Source organism: Bos indicus x Bos taurus, chromosome 10 (genome assembly GCF_003369695.1).
Source record: "Bos indicus x Bos taurus breed Angus x Brahman F1 hybrid chromosome 10, Bos_hybrid_MaternalHap_v2.0, whole genome shotgun sequence".
Taxonomy (NCBI): domain Eukaryota; kingdom Metazoa; phylum Chordata; class Mammalia; order Artiodactyla; family Bovidae; genus Bos; species Bos indicus x Bos taurus.
Genome location: NC_040085.1, coordinates 78,438,458 through 78,459,483, shown reverse-complemented (window position 1 = coordinate 78,459,483; position 21,026 = coordinate 78,438,458). Strand labels below are relative to the sequence as shown.

Below are 21,026 nucleotides of genomic sequence, written 5' to 3'. Positions count from 1 at the left end.
CAAGTAATTTTTAACCAAAAGTAAAATTATTTTAAGGTAGATACACCCATAATAATCTTTATTCTTTCAATGAATTTTACTGTTATGACAGAAGAAGCTACTCAACCACCAACTTTTCCAAACATATCTCTTAACCAGAAAGATCAAATTAAACCTTAAAGAAATAAAAAAGAAAGCTCCAGGGCTTCCCTGGCAGCTTGGTGGTAAAGAATCTGCCTGTCAATGCAGGAGACACAGGTTTGATCCCTGGTCCAGGAAGATGCTACATGCCTTGGAACAACTAAGGTCCTGCCACACAACTAACTGAGACTGTGCTCTGGAGCCTGGGAGCCGCAGCTACTGAGCCCACGTGCCGCAATTCCTGTGCTTCAAGACAAGAGAAGCCACCACAAGAAGAAGCTTGAGCAGTTAAGTGAGTAACCCGTGCACTGCAATTAAAGAATAGACTCTGCTCTACATAACTAGAAGTCTATACAGCAATGAAGACCCAGCATAGCCAGAAATAAATTATAAAAAGAAAAGCTTCAGATCAAGAATATTATTTTGTCTCCATTTAAAAGAAAAAATCTTCCACCCCCACCTCCCAGATCTAGCTGTTCCAATTATACAGCTCTAAGTTATCAAAATCTAGTTGTTACTAAAGTTAACATTAGAATCTATGTTCATTTTCTCTTTTGGCTCTGTTTTGATCATTCAAGGTGACATGTGATTATTAAATCCTTTGAAAGAAAAGATTTCTTAAAAAGTCTCTCTGCCTTTCTTTAAAACAACTTTATAAAATGTTACAACTTGGGAAAAGGTCAAAAGAGTGGTTTTCCATCATGAAAGTTGGTATTCCTTCAACAGTTAAATATTCTAAATTTACTATCCAAATACAATAAATTTAATTTCTGGTGTTCTTACACAAAAACTTCCCCTAACATTTTATTATAAAAATTTTCAAACACACAGTGAACCACTGCCCATATACCGCCTAAATTCTATGGTTCACATTTGCTGTACTTGCTCTGTAACATTGCTATCCATCTCTCCACCTGATGAGTCCATTTTAATATGTATCAAAGTAAGCTGAAGACACCTGTACATTTCCCTCTAAGTACTTCAACTTTAGCAAAATATTCTGAAGGGAGTCCTTTATTTCACGTGCAAAGAAAACAATAAAGCTTAAGCAAAAAGGAATCTTTCTATATGCATCCTAGCCCACTGTACTCCCAAGCCAGCTTTAGAAATAATCCAAATTTCATGGACTGTAGGCCTGCCAGGCTCCTCTGCTCAGGGAATTACCCAGGCAAGAATACTGGAGTGGGTTGCCATTTCCTTCTCCAGGGGATCTTCCCGACCCAGGGATCGGACTCAGGGATCGAACTCAGGTCTCCTACATTGCAGGCAGATTCTTTACCGCTGAGCCATGAGGGAAGCCCCATACAAAATAACACAAAACAATAAACTCTAAAGAGTGGAAGATGTACATAGATATTCCATATTAAACTCCAAATTAAGGGCGAGAGTAAATATTGCATACTAGGAATCCTCAACTTTCTTAAGGAAAGTTTTTTTATCTTGTTTTATGTGGGGAGGGGCAAGGGAACATGAAATGCTATTTTAAAAAAACAGTATTTTTCTGAATACAAAGTAATATATACTTATGACATATAGAAAATATAGAAACACTAAAAGAAAAAAACAATTTCCACTGACCACTGAGAACCAAAGTTGATATTAATCTTTCCTTTTCAGACATGTTTGTCTGCATATGTAAAGACCTTTAAAAAAATTAGAATCATGTAATATAAGAGTTTACATTCTGTCTTTTAAAACTCTATTTTTATTAGACAAATTCTCATTCCACCAAATATTTTTTGAAAATATAGATTTTAAATTCCTTTATAATAGTTTGCTTATATGCATGAGTTCACAATTTTTGCCTTATGCATGGAATCTGTAGGGTTTTCCTTCTTTTTCCAATTATATTTTATGCTAGGATTAGTATCTAGTATGCAAACATTTTTCAGCATTTTTAATTCTCTAGGATAAATCATGAAAGCAAAATTACAGAATCAAAGTGTACAGACTACTGATATATACTGGCTTAGTGACTCCGCAAATTAAGTTCTGATTAGTTTTTACCAAGTCAATAAGCTAAATGTTAATTTGCTATTTTAATATATATATTTTTTACTAGTGAGGAAATATACATACACCCCTCTCTCCTCTTTTCCTCTCCTGGCTGTTTAGATTTCCTTCATAATTTCTCTTCTTGTGTTTTTAAAATATCTTATTAGGATATCCATAATTTTAATTATTTGTATGTGCTCTTCATACTGCAAAAATATTAGCCCTCTGCCTGCAATAATGACTTTAAATGGTTTTCTTACTAGGTTAATCATAGATGTTATGATTTTCTGAATTATTACCTGAATTCAAAGCCTCTTCTGATGACTAAATAACACCTCCCCTTTTCCTAGAACATCAGGTGGTAAAACAGGCCTTTCTCATCTTGCAAAAATCCCTAGTTCAGCTTTCCTCTTGGCTCTGAAACAAATGAGCCCTGATTCAGTACAGTATGGCAAAGATCTCCTCTAAACACTGAACTATCTAGGCCAGAAATCATGTGACTTCAGTAAGCTATATGGTTTCATCTCTATCAAACAATAAATCATTAAACTGCCTTTTCCAGTTCTTCCTTTTTAAGGTTTGTTTGGTCTTTTAGCTTCCTGTGCTTCTCAAAGACATTGCACAACCAACTCCTGACACAACAAATCCTCAGGGCTTATTTCCAAACAGGTCCTGGCAAGTTTCTGAATTTCTGACTCAAAAGCCCCTTTTATTTTTATACTAAGAATCAAAGTAAACAACTTGTTGCTATAGGATTGGTTGGGCTGGCCAAGACATAAGCATTTTAAAAAACAAAGCAAAACGCCACCAGTGAATGGGTGGACATGGAAATCCAGCTGAGTATAAACCTTTAGACTGTCTAACACGAAGCACTAACTAAAAGATGCACAAAACCACCAAAAATACCTTGAGAAAGGTTCTAGTTAATAAGGAGTAACAAAGCCCATTCCATCCTGTCTCTCCTACCAAATACACCTATAAAATCTAGACCGAATGCACGTAGCTGCCAGTACGTAGGCTGGGGAATCAGAAGAACCAGGAAGCCAGGGCTAAGTTTACCACCTTTTCCCTCCAGTATTGCCCTCCCCCACCTGCACTCAACACAACCTAAGTGGGCTTTAGCAAGATGAGAAGCCCTCTAAGTTCCTGCTGGAGAAGCAGAAAGAGGTTTCCAAACACCAAAGAAAGTAAATCCCTAGGGGACTCCCACTAACATGTGAAGAACAAAAGTAGCACACAATCCAGATACAAGTCACAAAGAGAGTCCAATAAAGCAGAGAAATGGAACTGGCAGGTAGACACTTCTATGTACACAAAATTGTATATGGTGAAAAAAAATATAAAAGTAACTGACACATGAGCACATTTAAGCAGTGGGAGGGGAATGGTTTTACATCATTTGCTCTTTGGGTGCCTGAGTGTAGATGACTCCGGTCACATCACATCTTTTGTCTTCAATCTCCAGATTCTGATGTCAGACTGTAAATGGTCATCACTTAGGTTAATACTTTTACCCACTCAACAAACAAGGTTAAACTCTGTATAATTTTAGAAGTCTGTGAACAGTAAAAAGGTGAATAGTGAAGGATATTCAATCTCACTAATAATCAACTAAAAGCAAACTAAGACATTTTTGCTTTGCCTATTAGGGTTAGAATATATATATATATATATATATATATATATATATAGGAAAAGGCAGGGGCACCCCACTCCAGTACTTTTGCCTAGAAAATCCCATGGATGGAGGAGCCTGGTAGGCTGCAGTCCATGGGGTTGCTAGAGTCAGACATGACTGAGGTGATTTAGCAGCAGCAGCATACATATACATATATATATGTATGTATGTATGTATGTATTTTTAACCACACTGTACAGCATGTGAGATTTTAGTTCCCTGACCAGGGATTGAACCCTTGCCCCCTGCAGTGGAGTGTAGAGTCCTAACCATTGGACTGCCAGGGAATTCCCTGCACAGGTATTTTTAAAAATTCAATGCTAGTGAAAGTAGAGTAAGACAGCCTCATTCACCACCAGTGTTAAGTACAAATTGATACTATCAATTTGAAAACAAAATTCTGCATACTAAGACAGCCAAAAATATGTAGACAATTTGCTCCAGAAATTCTGTGCCTGGGCTTATACCCAAAGGAAATAATTTGAAAAATTGAAAAGCTCTATGCATAAAGACATTCACTGTTTTTTAGGATAGTGAACATCTGGAAAGAACTGAGATGTCCAAATTAGGGGAAGTAAATGACAATACACTCACTGAGTCAAATATTATGTAGTCATTACACATATTTTCTAAGAATTTATAATACGGGAAAATGCTTATGCAAAAGTAATAGTTTTAAAAAAGGACACATACTGATTATACACTTGATTTTAATCATGTTAAAGAATATACTGAAGTATAGAAAATGCAGAAGTAAAAAGAGTGTAGAATTCAATATTTGAAAAGTTAATATTTATTTCTTTTATTTGAGAACGAGCCTAAAGGTTTATGAACTGTAATAACTTGTCATTTTTCTGAGGCAGGAATCTGAAACATGTGCCGGACAGCTGAAATTCACCCTCAAGTTACTCAGGTAGCATGAGGTAGGGAGCAGAGACGGGGAGGTCTGGGCCTGTCTCTTCCCTGCATAACCGCCCCTGCCTTTATTTCCCAAGCAAAAAATTCCTGTTCCTGCAGGAGAGAAGGTGAGGGAATAGACAGGAATTCAGCCAGTCATCAGTGAGTTCAACATCGGCATCCGAAGGTGGCTTCACTGCTTGTACTCAAGTTGAAGGGGCTTCCTCGGTGGCTCAGTGGTAAATAACCCACCTGCCAATGCAGGAGCCTTAGGAGGCTCAGATTCGACCCCTGAGTGAGGAAGATCCCCTGGAGAAGGAAATGGCAAAGCACTCCAGTATTCTTGCTGGGATAATCTCATGAACAGAGAAGCCTGGTGGGCTACATTCCATGGGTCACAGAGTCGGACACGACTGAGCAACTGAGCATGGATGCATTCAAGCTGAAAATCTGATTTTCTGTGGTTATACATTATTTTACGGGGACAATTATATCATATAGTGCTATTTGTCAATGAGGGAATTCACAAAGGTCTTAGGATATATTCTTCTGGAAGGTCCTAAGTATACTGCAAACCAAAATGTTAAAACCATTTAGACTGCGATATTTTATGAAAACATTTGTTTTTCATTTATGCCTTTTTGTTCCCCAAATGAGGAGGGGGAGACTAAAAATTAACTTAGTTTTAGAATATAAGACCTTTTTCTTTAATAGACCAAGTAAGGTGACAGGACAATCCAACCATAAAATAAAGAAGATGGTGGAGGGCTTCCCTGGTGACGCGGTGGTAGAATTCACCTACCAAGGCAAGAGACGTGGGTTCGATCCCTGATCTGGGAAGAGCCTACAAGTTGTGAAGCAATCAAGCCCATGTGCCGCAACTATTGGAGCCTGTGCTCTAGAGCCTGGGAGCCGCAACTACTGAGCCCATGCGGCACAACCACTGAAGCCTGTATGCCCTTGAGCCCACGTTCCCCAACCAGAGAAGCCGTCGCGATGAGAAGCCCAAGCACTTCAACTAGAGTAGCTCCCGCTCGCCTCAACTTGAGAAAAACCCACGCAACAACAAAGACCCAGCACAGCCAAAAATAAATAAAATTATTGGGAAAAAAAAATATGGTGGAAAGCAAAGCTCTGTGTCTCATGCTCACCTTGTAGCACCTGTATTTATATAGAACCACCAGGAGAATCGTCATGATGACAATGACACTGATCATGATCACCGCATTCAGAATTGAGTGCAGGGCTCTCTGCGCCACAGTCTCCGTGTCTTCTGTAAATGGAGTATAGATTCTGTAATAAAACAAAAGCCCCAGGGGTTAATGGAGATTCTAAACTACATGCTCTCCAAAACCAGTTTTGTTTCCCAGATTTAACTGATACCTTATGAATCACTTTTTTTTTCAGCTCATCAATATAACCAAGAATTTTTAACCTAAGAAAAGCAGCTTTATGCTAAAATAAGCTCTTCAAAATAAAAGGAGATGGTTAAAATCGAGGTGGACCCACGTGCGCCAGACACTGGCTCCATCTAGTGGACGCTTTATACTGAAATAATAACCTCATCAAATGTTTTCTCCACAGCTTATCAGTGATTTGTTAAAGTACGACCAGATTCTGCCATAACACCTAGGCTACAAGTGGTTCTAACAGGAAGGTAAAATGGTGGATAATTATCTTGTATCTGTAGGGTGACTACAACTAAAGTTGTCTTGAGACAATGTCACATATCCATCTACCCTTGTTTCATATGAAAACACTTTTATTCCAGGTACCAATGTTTTCAACAGAAGACTTTATTTCTGCCTCCCCTGGAGTTACGTACAGCCATGAGAATAAGTAATGACCACTGAGTTATAAGCAGATGTGGTCTGTGGAATTTCTGAGGGAGGAGTGAGTTCTGCTGAGAGGTATGTCTATGTCCTTTTCTCTTCCATTCCTTCCTGCTGTGTGAATGAAGCCTGGGGCTCCAGCACCAATACTGGACCCCGAAATAATCTAGACAACCGAAGCCAAAAGAGAAGGAATGAAGAAGCCTGAGTCCTTGGTGAAAAGAAAGCACTGTACAATCTGAACTACTACCTCTTCACTATTCTGTGGGAGACAAGAAAATATGTATATAACTCAAACCAGTTTTTTAAATTTTTTCTTTTTTTTGGCTGTGCCATTCGGCTTGCAGGATCTTAGTTCCCTGACCAGGGATTGAACCTGGGCCTCAGCAGTGAAAGCGTCAAGTCTTAACCACTGGACCACCAGGGAATTTCCTGTTTTGATTTTCTATAATGGACTCGGCAAACTTTCTGTGAAGGACTACAGAGTAAATATTTTAAGCTTTGTGAGTCATATGGTCTCTGCTGCAACCATTCAACTCTGCCCTTGTAGTATGAAAGCAGCTGAAGACAATACATAAACGAATGATCACAGCCTTGTTCCAGTAACACTTCATTTACCAAGGGAGGTGTCAGGCAGATCTGGCCTGTGGGGCACAGCTTGCTAACCTGGTTCTATAATATGCAGCCAAACCTAACTTTAACTTACAGAGACAATATTCCCCAACTTCTTTTGTTAACTGTCTCCAACCCCTGCTCTTCACTCATTGTCGTAGCCTTTCTCTCAAAAGGTTAAAGCCTGGCTTTCAGAACCCCACAGTTTTCCCGACACTTGCCAATTTCAGAATTCACTTAAAACATCTTGAGCCCAACAGGGTCCTAGAGACAGAACTAGGTGACATCTGAATCAAAGCATTTTTCTTGGAGACAAAGGGCAGACACTAATAGCACCAGAGAATCTACGTGCCAGTTCAGCAAACACTTTAGTGCCAGTTTGCATTCCTTCTTCATCCTTTCACTGAACTTTTTTTTTTTTTGGTCAAACATTTATTACATTCCTCACCCTGGAAACAAAAGTGCTCTCGTAGTCCTCGTGGTATAGAAGGAAAACAGGCATTAAGTAGGGAAAGTACACTTGCATATTGTGACAAGTGAAAAAAGAACAGGGTGCGAAAGAATACCGGGAAGGGCCTAATTCTTTTAGGAGGGTCATGGAAGTTATTTTTCAGCCAGGATGAGAAGGATGATAGGAATTAATCTACCAAAGTTAGAGAAGGAAAAAAACATTCCAGGGAGAAGAACATGGGCCCAATAGCCCTGAGGTGCTAAAATCACTACTCAATTCTTTACTTGCTCAATTCCAAATAAATCGAGCCCAATCTAGGGATGCTACATTAAAAAATATAACTCTGCAGCTTTATTTTCTCTACGTAAAGCATCATCTGCTTCCAGTTATCAGAGAGGATGGACTCTCTAGCCTTCACGGCCCTTCAGGGCAGAGGTCAGAGGTCTTCAAGGTGACGATGACACGCTACGCAGGACAGCTAGATTGGCCAAGAATAACAACCCACAATACTCATACGTACAGCTGCCCATCCTTCCGGGTATAAAAGCTGACTGATTTGATGGTGGCCACAACTACCACCATACAGAGAGTCACAGGGACAAACAGCATGATCACATGTTTGGCGCCATATTTCAATGTCAGCTCCTCATCTTCCTCTTCCTCTTGCTCCACCACCTGCTGTGAGCTGCTGGGGGCTCGGCCATTGGACACCGACTCAGTGTTGCCACGCCTCCGCCTCTCGTTGCCGTGCTCATGCCGCTCTCTACTGTCATTCTAAAAGCACAGGAAGAGATTTTTCAGTAAGTCAGACTCCCAGGAAAATCAAAGTGTTCTATATAAAAAACAGAAAATGTAATGCTTAGATCCCAGGGTAACAACAGGTCCATTATTACGCGAGTTTCCAAAAACTTAAAGCCAGAGAGAATCAATTTACAAGAAGTACACAGCCTAAAAGTCGAGATTATTTACCACTGTCCACTGGAGGAACCCAGGTCCCCCCTCTCACCCGGCTCTTTCTAACTCTAATACAACTGTACTCATTCTTTGGAATTTTTTACTTAAAAAATGACATCCGCATGAAGCCTTCTTTATTTACTATAGCTCCAAGCAGAGTACTCTCACCTTTTTAAAAATCATGAAATGCTTTTTTACCTGTAGTTTCCTATCATTTATACAAGGAACTATCTCACCTTCATTATTAATAAGACTTAGAAATCTTTGTAGTGACATACAGGGGATCTGTCAGTATTATTTCTTACCATCTACAGTTATCTCAAAACAGTATTCAGTTACAAAACAGAAAACAAAACCTTTACAGAAAGAAACTAGGCCTTAATTCTGATGCTCTCCAAACCCATTCCCACCTATATAGAGGAAGGGAACAATAAATGCAAGAATGAAGGAATGAAAGTAGATTCCATTTTTCTCTAGTTCTAAGCATCCCTTTTTTACCATTATCCTTATCCTGGGTCTATCCTTGCCTAATCAAGTTCAATTTCCTTTTTGATATATTAGATCTAAAATTCAGTTTTTATAAAGGGTAGAATGAATCTCAAGAGCATTAACAACAAAATAAAAATAATAGAAAATAGGAGAAAAATAACAGAGAACTAAATAAAACAGGATATGAAAGTAGACTGATAGTCACTGTTGCTGACAAGAGGTAATCAGCTTGGTTAAGCCAGGAAGCTCATAGGAAGACACACCTTGTATCTTGTATCTCATTTTTGACTATAGAGTTTAACCAAGTATATTACATGCTTGGTAACAGCAGTATTAGGGATTTTAATATGTGCCTTTTTTTGGCTCCACGTCAAGGCTTGTGTGATCTTAGTTCCCCAACCAGGGATTGAACCTGTGCCCTAAACAGTGAAAGCCCTGCATCCTAACCACTAGACCACCAAGGAATTCCTGATGTATACTTTGACATTAAACTCTCACAACCACCTTACCATCACCACTTTCCAGGCAAGGAAACAGCCACAGCTTGTCTTATAAAGAGGGTTTGAACACCAGGTGTGCCTGACTGCAGAAATCAAGCTCTTAACCTCCTCTCAATCTGTCATTCACAAAACAACATGACTGCTCTGCAGACTTACTGTAGGCTTTCTCTTTCACTTGACTTTCAATTTATTCATTCCATAAGTAATTATAAGAATTCTATATTTTAGTTACTCTGCTGTAACACTACAGCAGAAATTAAAAAGATCTAGATGCTGTCCTTAGAAGCTCATAAGATAGTTTTAATATTAGAGAAACACTAGAGATGTGAACAAAGTGCTACAGAACTAATTTTTTATGATCAAGAAAGGCAACATACGGTGGGAATGTAAACTGATGCAGCCACTATGGAAAACTATATGGAGGTTCCTTGAAAAACTAAAAATAGAATTGCCAAATGATCCAGCAATTGCACTCTTGGGCATAAAACTCTAATTCAAAAAGATACATGCACCCTAATGTTCACAGCAGCACTATTTACAAAAACCAAGACAAGGATGCAACCTAAATGTCTATCAACAAATGAAAGGATGAAGATGTGGCACACACACACACACACACTGAAATATTACTCGGCCATAAAAAAGGAATGAAATAATGCCATCTGCAGCTACATGGACCTAGAGATTATCACACTAAGTAAATCAGAGAAAGACAAATATATGACATCACTTATATTTGGAATCTAAAATGATAACAAATGAACTTATTTATAAAATGGAACCAGACTCACAGACATAGAAAACAAAATTATGGTTACCAAAAGGGAAAGAGGGTAGAGAAGGGATAAATTAGGAGTTTGGGATTAGTAAATAACAGACTACTACATGTAAGATAGAATAAAATAAAAGGGCCTACTGTATAGGACAGGGAACCATATTCAATATCCTATAATTAACCACAAGGGAAATAATATGAAAAATAAAAAATACACATATGTATATATGTGTAACTGAATCACTATGTATATATGCAAAACTGAATCACTTTGCTATACACTTGAAACTAACACAACATTGTAAATCAACTATATGTCAATAAAAATTTAAAGCAAAAAAGAAAGACAACATGAAAGATACAATTCTTGAATAGAACTTTCAAGAATGGAAGGTGAATGGGCTCCAGGCAGAGATAAGGTCATCTGTGGCACAGGCCTATCCAGAAAACCTATGAGAACTCCTGAGGTGACTGAGAACAGGGTGGTCAGGGCTGGTGGCAGGAAAAGGAAGGTTAGGAACAGGTCGTAAACAACCTTGTTTGCCGTGCCAGAGACTTCAGACTTTGTCCTGCAGGCAACAAAAAAGTCATAAAATTGCTAAGGTTGAGGAAGTGCACATCAGATTATGTTTTGTTTTTAACAAACTTGCTGAAGTGGTGATGGAAAATAGGAGGGGTGTGAGAAAAATACTTCAGCAACGAATGACAGAGCTTTGTGGCAAATTACATGAGAATGGTCAGGAAGGAGTCAATGAGGACTCTGGAGGTTTTGGCTTAAGGGACTAGGAAGGTGGTGATAGCACTGATGGACACAGGGAGCACAAGAAGATAAGCAGGCTAGAGGAGCAGAGAGAGATTTTAGTTAGGTGGAGAGAGAATTTAGACAGGTGCATTTCAAGCTCAGAAGACAGCTGAAGGAAGCCATTAGTTTCTATAGCTATGAAAGTGGATGAAACCTCAGGGAGAAAGTATAGATGGATGCATTGATCATTAATGTAACACAACAGTTGTGGAAGGAAAAATACAAAGTGAGATGACCACCAAGGAAAGAAGTGTGAATAACTCCTAAGCTTAAGCAGCAGGTTATCCATAAATTGTAATGGACTGGGGAATGAATGGAAACTGAGAAATTAAAGGCAATTATTCCTTGAAGCCAAAAAAGAACAAAAATGGACAAAAGAGGAGATTCAAATTTTAAAAAGTTATTTTAGGGATGTCAGAGACGAGCATACTTGTCAGGTCAAAGCATAGAGTTAGGATTAGAAGAAAATGTTGATGATACAGAACATAGAGATGATAACTAATGAAGCAGGGTAGGGGATAAATGATGGGGAATGGAAAAAGAGAGAAAAGCTGGCCTTACAAAGGCACTGGTGCTCTCTGCCTCAGTTTGATCTCATGGAGGAAACATTTATGAAGACTCCAGGCCTACGAGAGTGGAAAGGAAACAATTGCAAAGCACAAAAGACAGAAAAATATATACACTTATCAAGAAAGATAATTTTTGCTGAACACAAGTCATTGAAGTTCAGTAGGAAGGAAAGGGTTATGAGGAAGGTGGGCTCTAGACAACAGGGGCATAGTGGGGTAGATAGCTGAGAAGCAGGAGAGCTGAGGGAATTCACACTTCAATCCTCTAAGAAGGAGGGGACTGTGCCATATGCTAAGAACGCTGCAGTTATGGCTAATATTCAGCAATACAATTATTGCCAACTTGGGCTGATTAATGTTTAGTATAAAGTAAATGCAAGTAATAACAGCTCTCTTAATATAGCATTTACAAAGCATTTATGTAATTTAGTATTATATGATTTATATAAAGTACTTACTTAATTTAAAAGCACTTTCACTTCATCTTGTTTATCTTTATATGTTGGGAGGTTTTGGTAGACGAACAGTAAAGCAACTGATACAAAATTTCATAGTCAGAAAACAACAGAGGTAGGAAAATCAAAGTCAAATCTCTTACTTCAAAACTGTTCTTTCTATGGCACCACAGTTCTCCTATAAGGCTACGTGAGCTGTTTAACTGGGTCAACCTAGCATGAAAGAGGCAATCATAATGTGCTTGTTAAGGGTAAGACTGGATATTCTGGTTTATAGTGAACATTAGTGACCCCACCCTGCCCCGCCCTCAGAGCTGATACAGGATACTAGAGCACTGTTTCACATAATACTTTGGATACTACTTTAAAAATTAACTATATAATTTATGTCTTTTTTAAAAATACAATTTATTTAAAGAGGCAAAATACACATTTGATTCTAAACTCAAGAAGTTTAAAAAAGCATACAGTAAAAAACCTCCCACTTAACTCTCGGTTTCCTAACCCCCCGGGGTACCACTGGTTACTGTTCTCAGCAAATCCTTTCAAAGTTTCCTTATTCATACACAAGCAAATACAAATACATATTCTCATTCCCTTTGTCCACAGAAATGGTAGCACAAGAAATGCACTGTCCTATACTATGCTTTCTTTTTTAAATTGTATCTTAGAAAGTTTTCTACATGTCAGTAAAGAATATCCTTGTTCTCTTAAAAAACCAGCTGCACAGCCAGTGTATAAAGATATCGTAATTTATTAGGCCAATCCCCTAGTGATGGACACCGAACTTGCTTCCAACTTTTTGCCATTTCAAACATCACTGCAGTGAAGTTATTTCACACATGACGGGGCATATTTATAGGATAACTTCACTGAAGTACAAGGTCAAAGTATATATTCACTTCAAATCCTGATTTATACAGCCAAATAGTGCACTCAGCAATGCAGGAGAGTGCCTATTTCAACAAGCCCTTGTCTACATAGTAAGCTTGCGATGCCTGGATTTTTACCAAACTGATAGGTATTAAAATACAGGATCTCAGTTTAATTTTAACTTCTATGTCTCTTATTAGGAAAAAATGATCATTTTTTAAAATGAACTAAGTATTCATATCCTTTGTCATTTTTTCTATTTGCCTTATGGTACTTTGTTTTAGTTAAAACTTTTAAATTTAAAAAACAGTGAATGCCAGTTATATACAAGGACGTACCAGCCAACATGACTGCCCTCATGAACTGATTTCAAGCAGGGGAAGACAGCTAATAAACAAGATAATTACAGATTAGGATAGTACTATAATAGGGTGATGTGATAAATACATAGAATGGGACTTTCAAGTAACGTGACCAGAGAATATCTTTCTGAGGACATGACATTTGAGCTGAGACCCGAAGGATGAAAAGATGTGAAAGAGCTTTTGTACTGTAAAGGATTAACTCAGCAGGTCAGGGGTGTCCAAAACCTGCATACACCATAGAAAGATTTGGCCTGGCTCCTAGGAGATAACCTTTAAGTCCCTGGAACAGCCTGCCTATTAAGGCTGTTTCTGTTTACAGGAGGCCTTGGGTCACATTAACAATCTGATCCACGGTGGGAGTCTTGAGCCACATGGTATCTGCTTGACCTTAGGAGGGGTTAGAGAACTATGTCCAGCCATGTGTACATGACCAACCCTGAATAAAACTCTGGGACACCAGGGCTCAAGTATGTTTTTTTGGTGAGCAGTACTCTCTGCATGTTGTCTCACATTGCTATTGGGAGAATTAAGTATTTGTTCGCATGACTCCACTGGGATAAGACAATTGGAAGCCTGGGCCTGGTGTCTCCTGGATCCTTGCCCTTGTGCCTTTTTCTGTTGCTAACTTTAATCTGTGTCTTTTCACTGCAGTAAACTGTAACAGTGAGTATAACAGCTTTTCTGAGATCTGTGGGTCGTTCTACTAGCTTATCACTGAACCTGAGCATGGTCTTGGGGAACCCTGATTATATGTGTACACTGAAAAATCAAAAATATTGCTAAAAGAAATTAAAGATCAAAAGCAAAAACAGACAAATGGGACTACATCAAACTTTACACTTCTGTGCATCAAAGAAACAGAGTAAAAAGGCCACCAGAGAATGGAAGAAAATATGTGCAAATTATATATTTGATAATGGGTTAATATCCAGAATATATAAAAGACTCCTATAACTTAACAACAAAGAAACAATTTGATTTTAAAATGGTAAAAGACTTGAACAGACATTTCGATAGACATTTCTAAGAAGAATATATACAAATGGCCAACAAGCACAAAAAAGATGCTCAATGTTACTAATCAGAGAAATTAAAATCAAAACTAAAATAAGCTCTCTTACACCCATTAGAATGGCTACTATCAAAAAACTCCCCAGAAAATAACAAGTATTAGCAAGGGTGCAGAGATGTTGAATCCCTTGTGCCCTGTGTACCTGTAAAAGGGTACAGCTGCGATAAGAAACGATGCAGCTTCCTCAAAAAATTAAAAACAGAACTGTCATATGGTCCAGCAACTCTACTTCCAGGTACAGATCCAAAAGAACTGAAAGCAGTATCTCAAAGAGATACTGTATTTCACACCCATGACCACTGCAGCACTATTTTCAAGAGCCAGGAGACAGAAGAAACTCAAATGTCTAACAATAGATGGATAAAGGAAATGTGATACGTATGTACAACGGAGGACTATTCGGCCTTAGAAGGAAATCTTGTCACTTGCTAAAACATGAATGAACCCTGAGGACTTTATACTGTGAAATGCATAAGCAAGTTACAAAAAGACAAATACTGGATGATTCCACTTATATAAAGTACCTAGTCTAACTTGAAAAAAAAAGTGTAACTGTGTTTGCTAGGGGCTCTGGGGACAGGGAAATGGGGCTATCCTGTTCAACAGGTGCAGAGTATTAGTTTTGCAAGTTAAAAATGTTTTAGAAATCTACTGCACCATAATGTGAATATAGTTAACACTACTAAGCTGCACATTTAAAAACGGTTAAGATGGGAACTTCCCTGGTGGGCCAGTGGTTAGGAATCCACCTGCCAATGCAGGGGACACAGGTTCGATCCTTGATCCAGGAAGATCCCATGAGCTGCAAAGCAACTAAGCCCATGCGCCACAACTACTGAGTCAGTGCCCCAGGACCTGCACTCTGTAACAAGAGAAGACACTGCAAGGAGAAAACCACACACTGCAGAGAGTAGCACCCACCGCTCACCACAACTAGAAAAAGCCCCCACACAGCAACAAACATCCAGCACAGCCAAAAATTTTAAAAATACATAAATATTGTAAAATGGTATCTCATGTCCTTAACCACAATTAAAAATAAATTTTTTTTAAGACCTGAATAAATGTAGAGCTATACTGTGTGTTCATGGATTAAAAGGCTCAATACTGCTAAGGTGTCAATTCTACCAACATTCTCCCCCCGCCCCCCACCCACCAACTGATGTGTAAATCAATGCAATCTCCATCAGCTTTTCTATAGTAATATTTATTAAGTTAATATAGGAAATAGGGGCTTCCCTGGTGGATCAGTGGTAAAGAATCTGCCTGCCAATGCAGGAGACATGAGTTCCATCCATGATTCAGGAAGATTCCACATGCTGCAGAGCAACTAAGCCTCTGAGCCACAACTATTGAGCCTGTGCTCCAGGGCCACGGAGCGGAAACTACTGAAGCCACCCACGTCCCACAGCTACTGAAACCTGTGCACCACACAGCCCGTGCTCCACCACAGGAGAAGCCCCCACAGTGAAAAGCCTGTGCACAACTGGAGGGTAGCTCTGCCTGGCCACAACTGGAAAAGAGCCTGTGCAGCAACGAAGGCCCAGCACAGCCAAAATTAAACAGATAAAATTTATTTTTAAAAAAGGGAAATACAGGAGGATGTCCAAAACAACTTTGAAAGTTGGAGAACTAATGCCACATCTTATACAGTTACAGTTCTCAAAAAAATGTTGTACTGGCACAAATAGACTAAGCAGAGTCCAGAAACAGCCTGACACATATGCACAACTGATTTTTGCCAAAGGATAGTCTTTTTCAACAAACAATGCTGAAACAATTGGATATCCAACTGGAAAAAAATGAACTTTAATCCATACCTCATGCCATACACAAAAAATTATACTCACAATACAGACCTAAATGCAAAACCTAAAACTATAGTTTCCAGAAGAAGGTAATATAAGAAAAAACTTTTGAGAATCTGAGTGAAACAAAGAAAAAAAAAAGAGACTGACCCACAAAAGGAAAAAACAGATAAAAGAGATTTCATCAATATTTATACTGATCTATTTCTGGCCTTTAAAATATACTGCTAAGAAAATAAAAAGACAAGCCACAGATCGGAAGAAAATGTTTGCAAATCACATATATCATAGAGGACCTGTATCTGGAATATATAAAACTCAGTAAGAAAACAAACAACCCCAAACCTCCTAGAAAAAGAAAGACAAAAGAAACAAACCAATTTAAAAACCGAGCAAGGGATCTGAACAGATACTTCACCAAAGATATCAGGAAGACAAGCAAATAAACAGACACTTCACATCATTATTCAGAGAAATGTAAACTAAAATCATAAAGTTACTGCACCAGTGCAGTGCGGTTACACAATCAATTTGGAAAACTGTTTGACAGTACCTTAAGAAGTTAAATATCTACTTTCTACACTGGATCACATTCTACTCTTAGGCATTTACTCAAAATAAATGAAAGCAATATGTCCAATCAAAGATTTGTACATAAATGTCCACAACAGCTTTATTTGTAATAACCCAAAACCAGAAACAATGCAAACATCCATAAACAAGTGAATGGATTAAAAAAAATACCTGTGGTATATCCATATAATGGAATGCAACACAGCAATAAAAATGAACTATTGATACATGCTATACCACTGATGAATCTCGAAATAATTATGCTGAATGAAAGAAGCCTTACAAAAGTTATGTACAGTATGATTTCATTTATATAAAATTCTAGGAAATGAAAACTAGAATACAGTGACAAAAGTTAGTAAGTGGTTGCCTGATAGACAGCAGTTGGGGAGGGATAGGAGGGAGAGATTACAAGGAAGAGGAAACTTACAGGTGATGGTTATATTCATGATCTTGACTGCAGGGGTGGTTTCCATGGTATACATGTATGTCAAAACTGGTCAAATTGTATACTTATTTTAAATATGTGCAATTAATTGTGTGATAATTATTCTTCAATAAAGCTGTTTTTGTTAAGTGTTTTTCACAAAGAGGTGAAGAGGTGTCCTTTGAAAACTGTCATATTAGAAAGTGACAGAAGTACTAAGAGATTTTCAAAATGCAAAATTTTGGCTAAATATTAGAATGACAACTTAGCATTATTTTTAAGGCTGATTAAAACCAATTTTTTTTAATTATGGAAAAAGTTAAAGTAAATAAGTAAATAGGTCAAAAGTGTATATAAAGCCCCACGTGCACTTTGCATATGTGCTCAGTCCCTCAGTTGTGTCCAACTCTCTGCGACCTCCTGGACTGAAGCCCACCAGGCTCCTCTGTCCATGGGACCTTCCAAGCAAGAATACTGGAGTGGGTTGCCACTTCCTCCTCCAGGGGATCTTCCCGACTCATCTTCTCGATGTGCCTCCTTCTTCTCCTGCATTGGCAGGCGGATTCTTTACCACTGAGTCACCTGGGAAGCACATGTGCACCTGACCTTCAATCACGTCATCTCAAGGTTAAATCTTATTCCATTTGTATTCCCACCCACTTTGCCCCTAGTTTTATTTTGAGGAAAACTCAGACCTATCATTTCCTTTATAAATGTTTTAGTGTTAATATATATTTCTAAAACATAAGAACATAAAGGCCTCTTTGTATATGTGGCTTGGTAACTCATTTCTTTCTTTAAAAAAAAAAATTCTTTATTATTTGGCTGTGCCAGGTCAGACTTGCAGCATGTGGGATCTAGCTCCCCAACGAAGAATTGAACCCGGGCCCCCTGCATTGGGAGTTTGGAGTCTTAGACATTGGACCAACAGGGAAGTCCTCGTTTATTAATTAAAAAGAAAACAAAAAACTTTAGTTTTTAGAGCAGTTTTAAGTTCAGAACAAAACTGAGCAGAGTACCGAGAACTCCCATAATACCCCTTGCCCCCACAACCTTCCCCACCAACATCCTACACCGAAGTGGTATATTTTCACAATCAACCAATCTTCATTGGCACATTATCACCTAAAATCCATAGTTTACTTTAGGGTTCACTCTTGGTATTGTATAGTCTCTGGGTTTTGAAAAATGTGCGATACACGCATCTACCATAATACCATACGGAAGAGTTTCACTGTCCCCAAAACCCTCTGCCTATTTATCCCTCCCTTCCCGCTATGCTCTGGCAACCAAGGATCATTTTACTGCCTTCAGTTTTGCCCTTTGAGACTATTTTTAAGGTTCAGAAAAACCAGTGTTGTAGCCATTATAAATGGTTTCATTTCAGTGGCAAAAGCAGATTACTCACTACACAAATGTTGTAAGTTTCAGGGAGGGCGGGGTCCTATGGGAAGTGGCCAGCATGTGGGAAGTGAGTTCCTATGAAGCCACATTCCCCAAAGCTCCTACGCTGTGAAATCAGAGGCTTCATTTTAATTCTTTCCCCTTCTCTCACTTCAGAACATGTACAAGTCCAACCACTGAATACATGTGGACCCTCAGGCAGGGAGAGTAGTTCTTGGGCAGCAAAGATTATGGAGGTATTTTTGAGTGCGTTTGGGGTGGAGAGGGGAGGTATTTTTTAATAGAGCATGCTTGCCCATTTGGGTTTTTAAAAAAAAAAACAAAAACCTTGTTTCTTCCCTGCCTGTCCTTGGCTTTTAGTTTTATTTCTGTAGTTAAAAGAAATACCATAAATAAGAGTTTATAAACATTTTTAGAAGTTTTAAAAAATGTTATCAACTTGTGTTTATAAACAGAAACTCAGCATCCTCCCGAATCTCTGCTTCACAGCATGAACACGGTGAGCAATCTGACATGCTTTCAGATACTTTTATAGCCATGCTCTGCAATCTGCTTTGCCAATATACCTCAACGTACATATTATAGAAGCAAAAAGAAATAATTAAAAAATAACATTACAGTAGCAGCACAGTAATAACTATGATAATAATTGCTAAGATTTATTGACTATGAATGCGTGAGACATTCTGCTAAGCAGCTCAGGTGAGTCATCTATTTAATCCATATAAAACTGAGTTAATATTCTAAACTTCATTTAACAGATAAAGAAACCGATGCTTAGGCAGATCAAATAGTTTGCCAAAGATCCCACAACTAAGAGGTTCCAGAGCTGAGATTCTACTTCAGACAGTTCAGTCAAAAGATCCTACTATTCTCCATTACCTTATAATGTTGATCTCAAAATTCTCAGTTATAAGTAATATTTCAAAGAATATTCTCATCTATATTTCCTGGTACTTTTATGGAAATGTTTTTATAGGATAAGTTTCAAGAAGTGGTCATACTTGGTCAAAAGGTACATGCATTTATTTATTTATTTATTTATTTGGCCGTACCTTGAGACATGTGGAATTTCCCCTACCCGGGATGAAATCCATGTCCCTGCAGTGGAAGCTCGGAGTCTTAACCACTGGAGTGCCAGGGAAGTCTAGTGTATGCATTTTTAGAGTTAATTGCCAGATAATCTCCAAAAGGCATGTGTATGTAGCAGACTCTTTGACATCCTGCTTCCAAATAAAGACAACCTTTTAACTCCTATGAACATCAAATGAAGAGTGCCTATTTCCCCATATCTTCAGTAGCAGTAAGAATCAAGCCTTGCTCACTGAAAGGCAAAAGACAAAGGTTTTAATTTCTATGTCTCTGATTACTAGTAAGGTTGATCAACTAGTCTTTTCATATATTTATTACCATTTATATTTCTTTTTCCTCCTTCATACATGTATACTGCTCATCAGTTCAGTTCAGTCGCTCAGTTGTGTCCAACTCTTTGTGACCTTATGGACTGCAGCACGCCAGGCTTCCTTGTTCTTCACCAACTCCTGGAGCCTACTCAAACTCATGTCCATCGAGTTGGTGATGCCATCCATCTCATCCTCTATCATCCCCTTCTCCTCCTGCCTTCAATCTTTCCCAGCATCAGGGTCTTTTCCAATGAGTCAGCTCTTCGCATCAGGTGGTCAAAGTATTGGAGTGTCAGGATCAGTCCTTCCAATGAATATTCAGGACTGATCTCCTTTAGGATGGACTGGTTGGATCTCCTTGCAGTCCAAGGGACTCTCAAGAGTCTTCTCCAACACCACAGTTCAAAAGCATCAATTCTTCAGTGCTCGGCTTTCTTTATAGTCCAACTCTCACATGACTACTGGAAAAACCATAGCTTTGACTAGACGGACCTTTGCTGACAAAGTAATGTCTTTGCTTTTTAATACGCTGTCTAGGTTGGTCATAGCTTTTCTTCCAAGGAGTAAGCATCTTTTAATTTCATGGCTGCAATCACCATCTGCTGCGATTTTGGAGCCCCCCAAAATAGAGGCTCTCACTGTTTCCGTATCTGTTTGCCATGACGTGATGGGTCCGGATCTTCGTTTTCTGAATGTTGAGTTTTAAGCCAACTTTTTCACTCTCCTCTTTCACTTTCATCAAGAGGCTCTTTAGTTCTTCGCTTTCTGCCATAAAGATGGTGTCATCTGCATATCTGAAGTTATTGATATTACTCCCAGGAATCTTGATTCCAGCTTGTGATTCATCCAGTCCAGCATTTCTCATAATGTACTTAAGACCTTAATGCTGGGAGGGATGGGGGCAGGAGGAGAAGGGGACGACAGAGGATGAGATGGCTGGATGGCATCACTGACCCAATGCACATGAGTTTG

At 38.6% G+C, this 21,026-nt stretch overlaps 1 protein-coding gene and 1 non-coding gene across 7 annotated transcripts in view; both read right to left on the bottom strand.

Moving 5' to 3' along the window:
• The window catches only part of PSEN1 (presenilin 1), a 67,140-nt gene that overhangs the window by 31,571 nt on the left and 14,543 nt on the right, over positions 1-21,026 (bottom strand). For all 6 annotated transcript variants that reach the window (XM_027552345.1, XM_027552344.1, XM_027552347.1 and 3 more), the window contains 2 exons: positions 8,106-8,359; positions 5,842-5,983 (listed from right to left, as the gene is read on the bottom strand). In XM_027552345.1, the coding sequence (XP_027408146.1) occupies positions 5,842-5,983; positions 8,106-8,359 (396 nt within the window). The remainder of the gene's footprint in view (positions 1-5,841; positions 5,984-8,105; positions 8,360-21,026) is intronic.
• Positions 6,878-6,949, bottom strand: TRNAE-UUC. The gene has a single exon. It is a non-coding gene; the product is annotated as a tRNA-Glu (tRNA).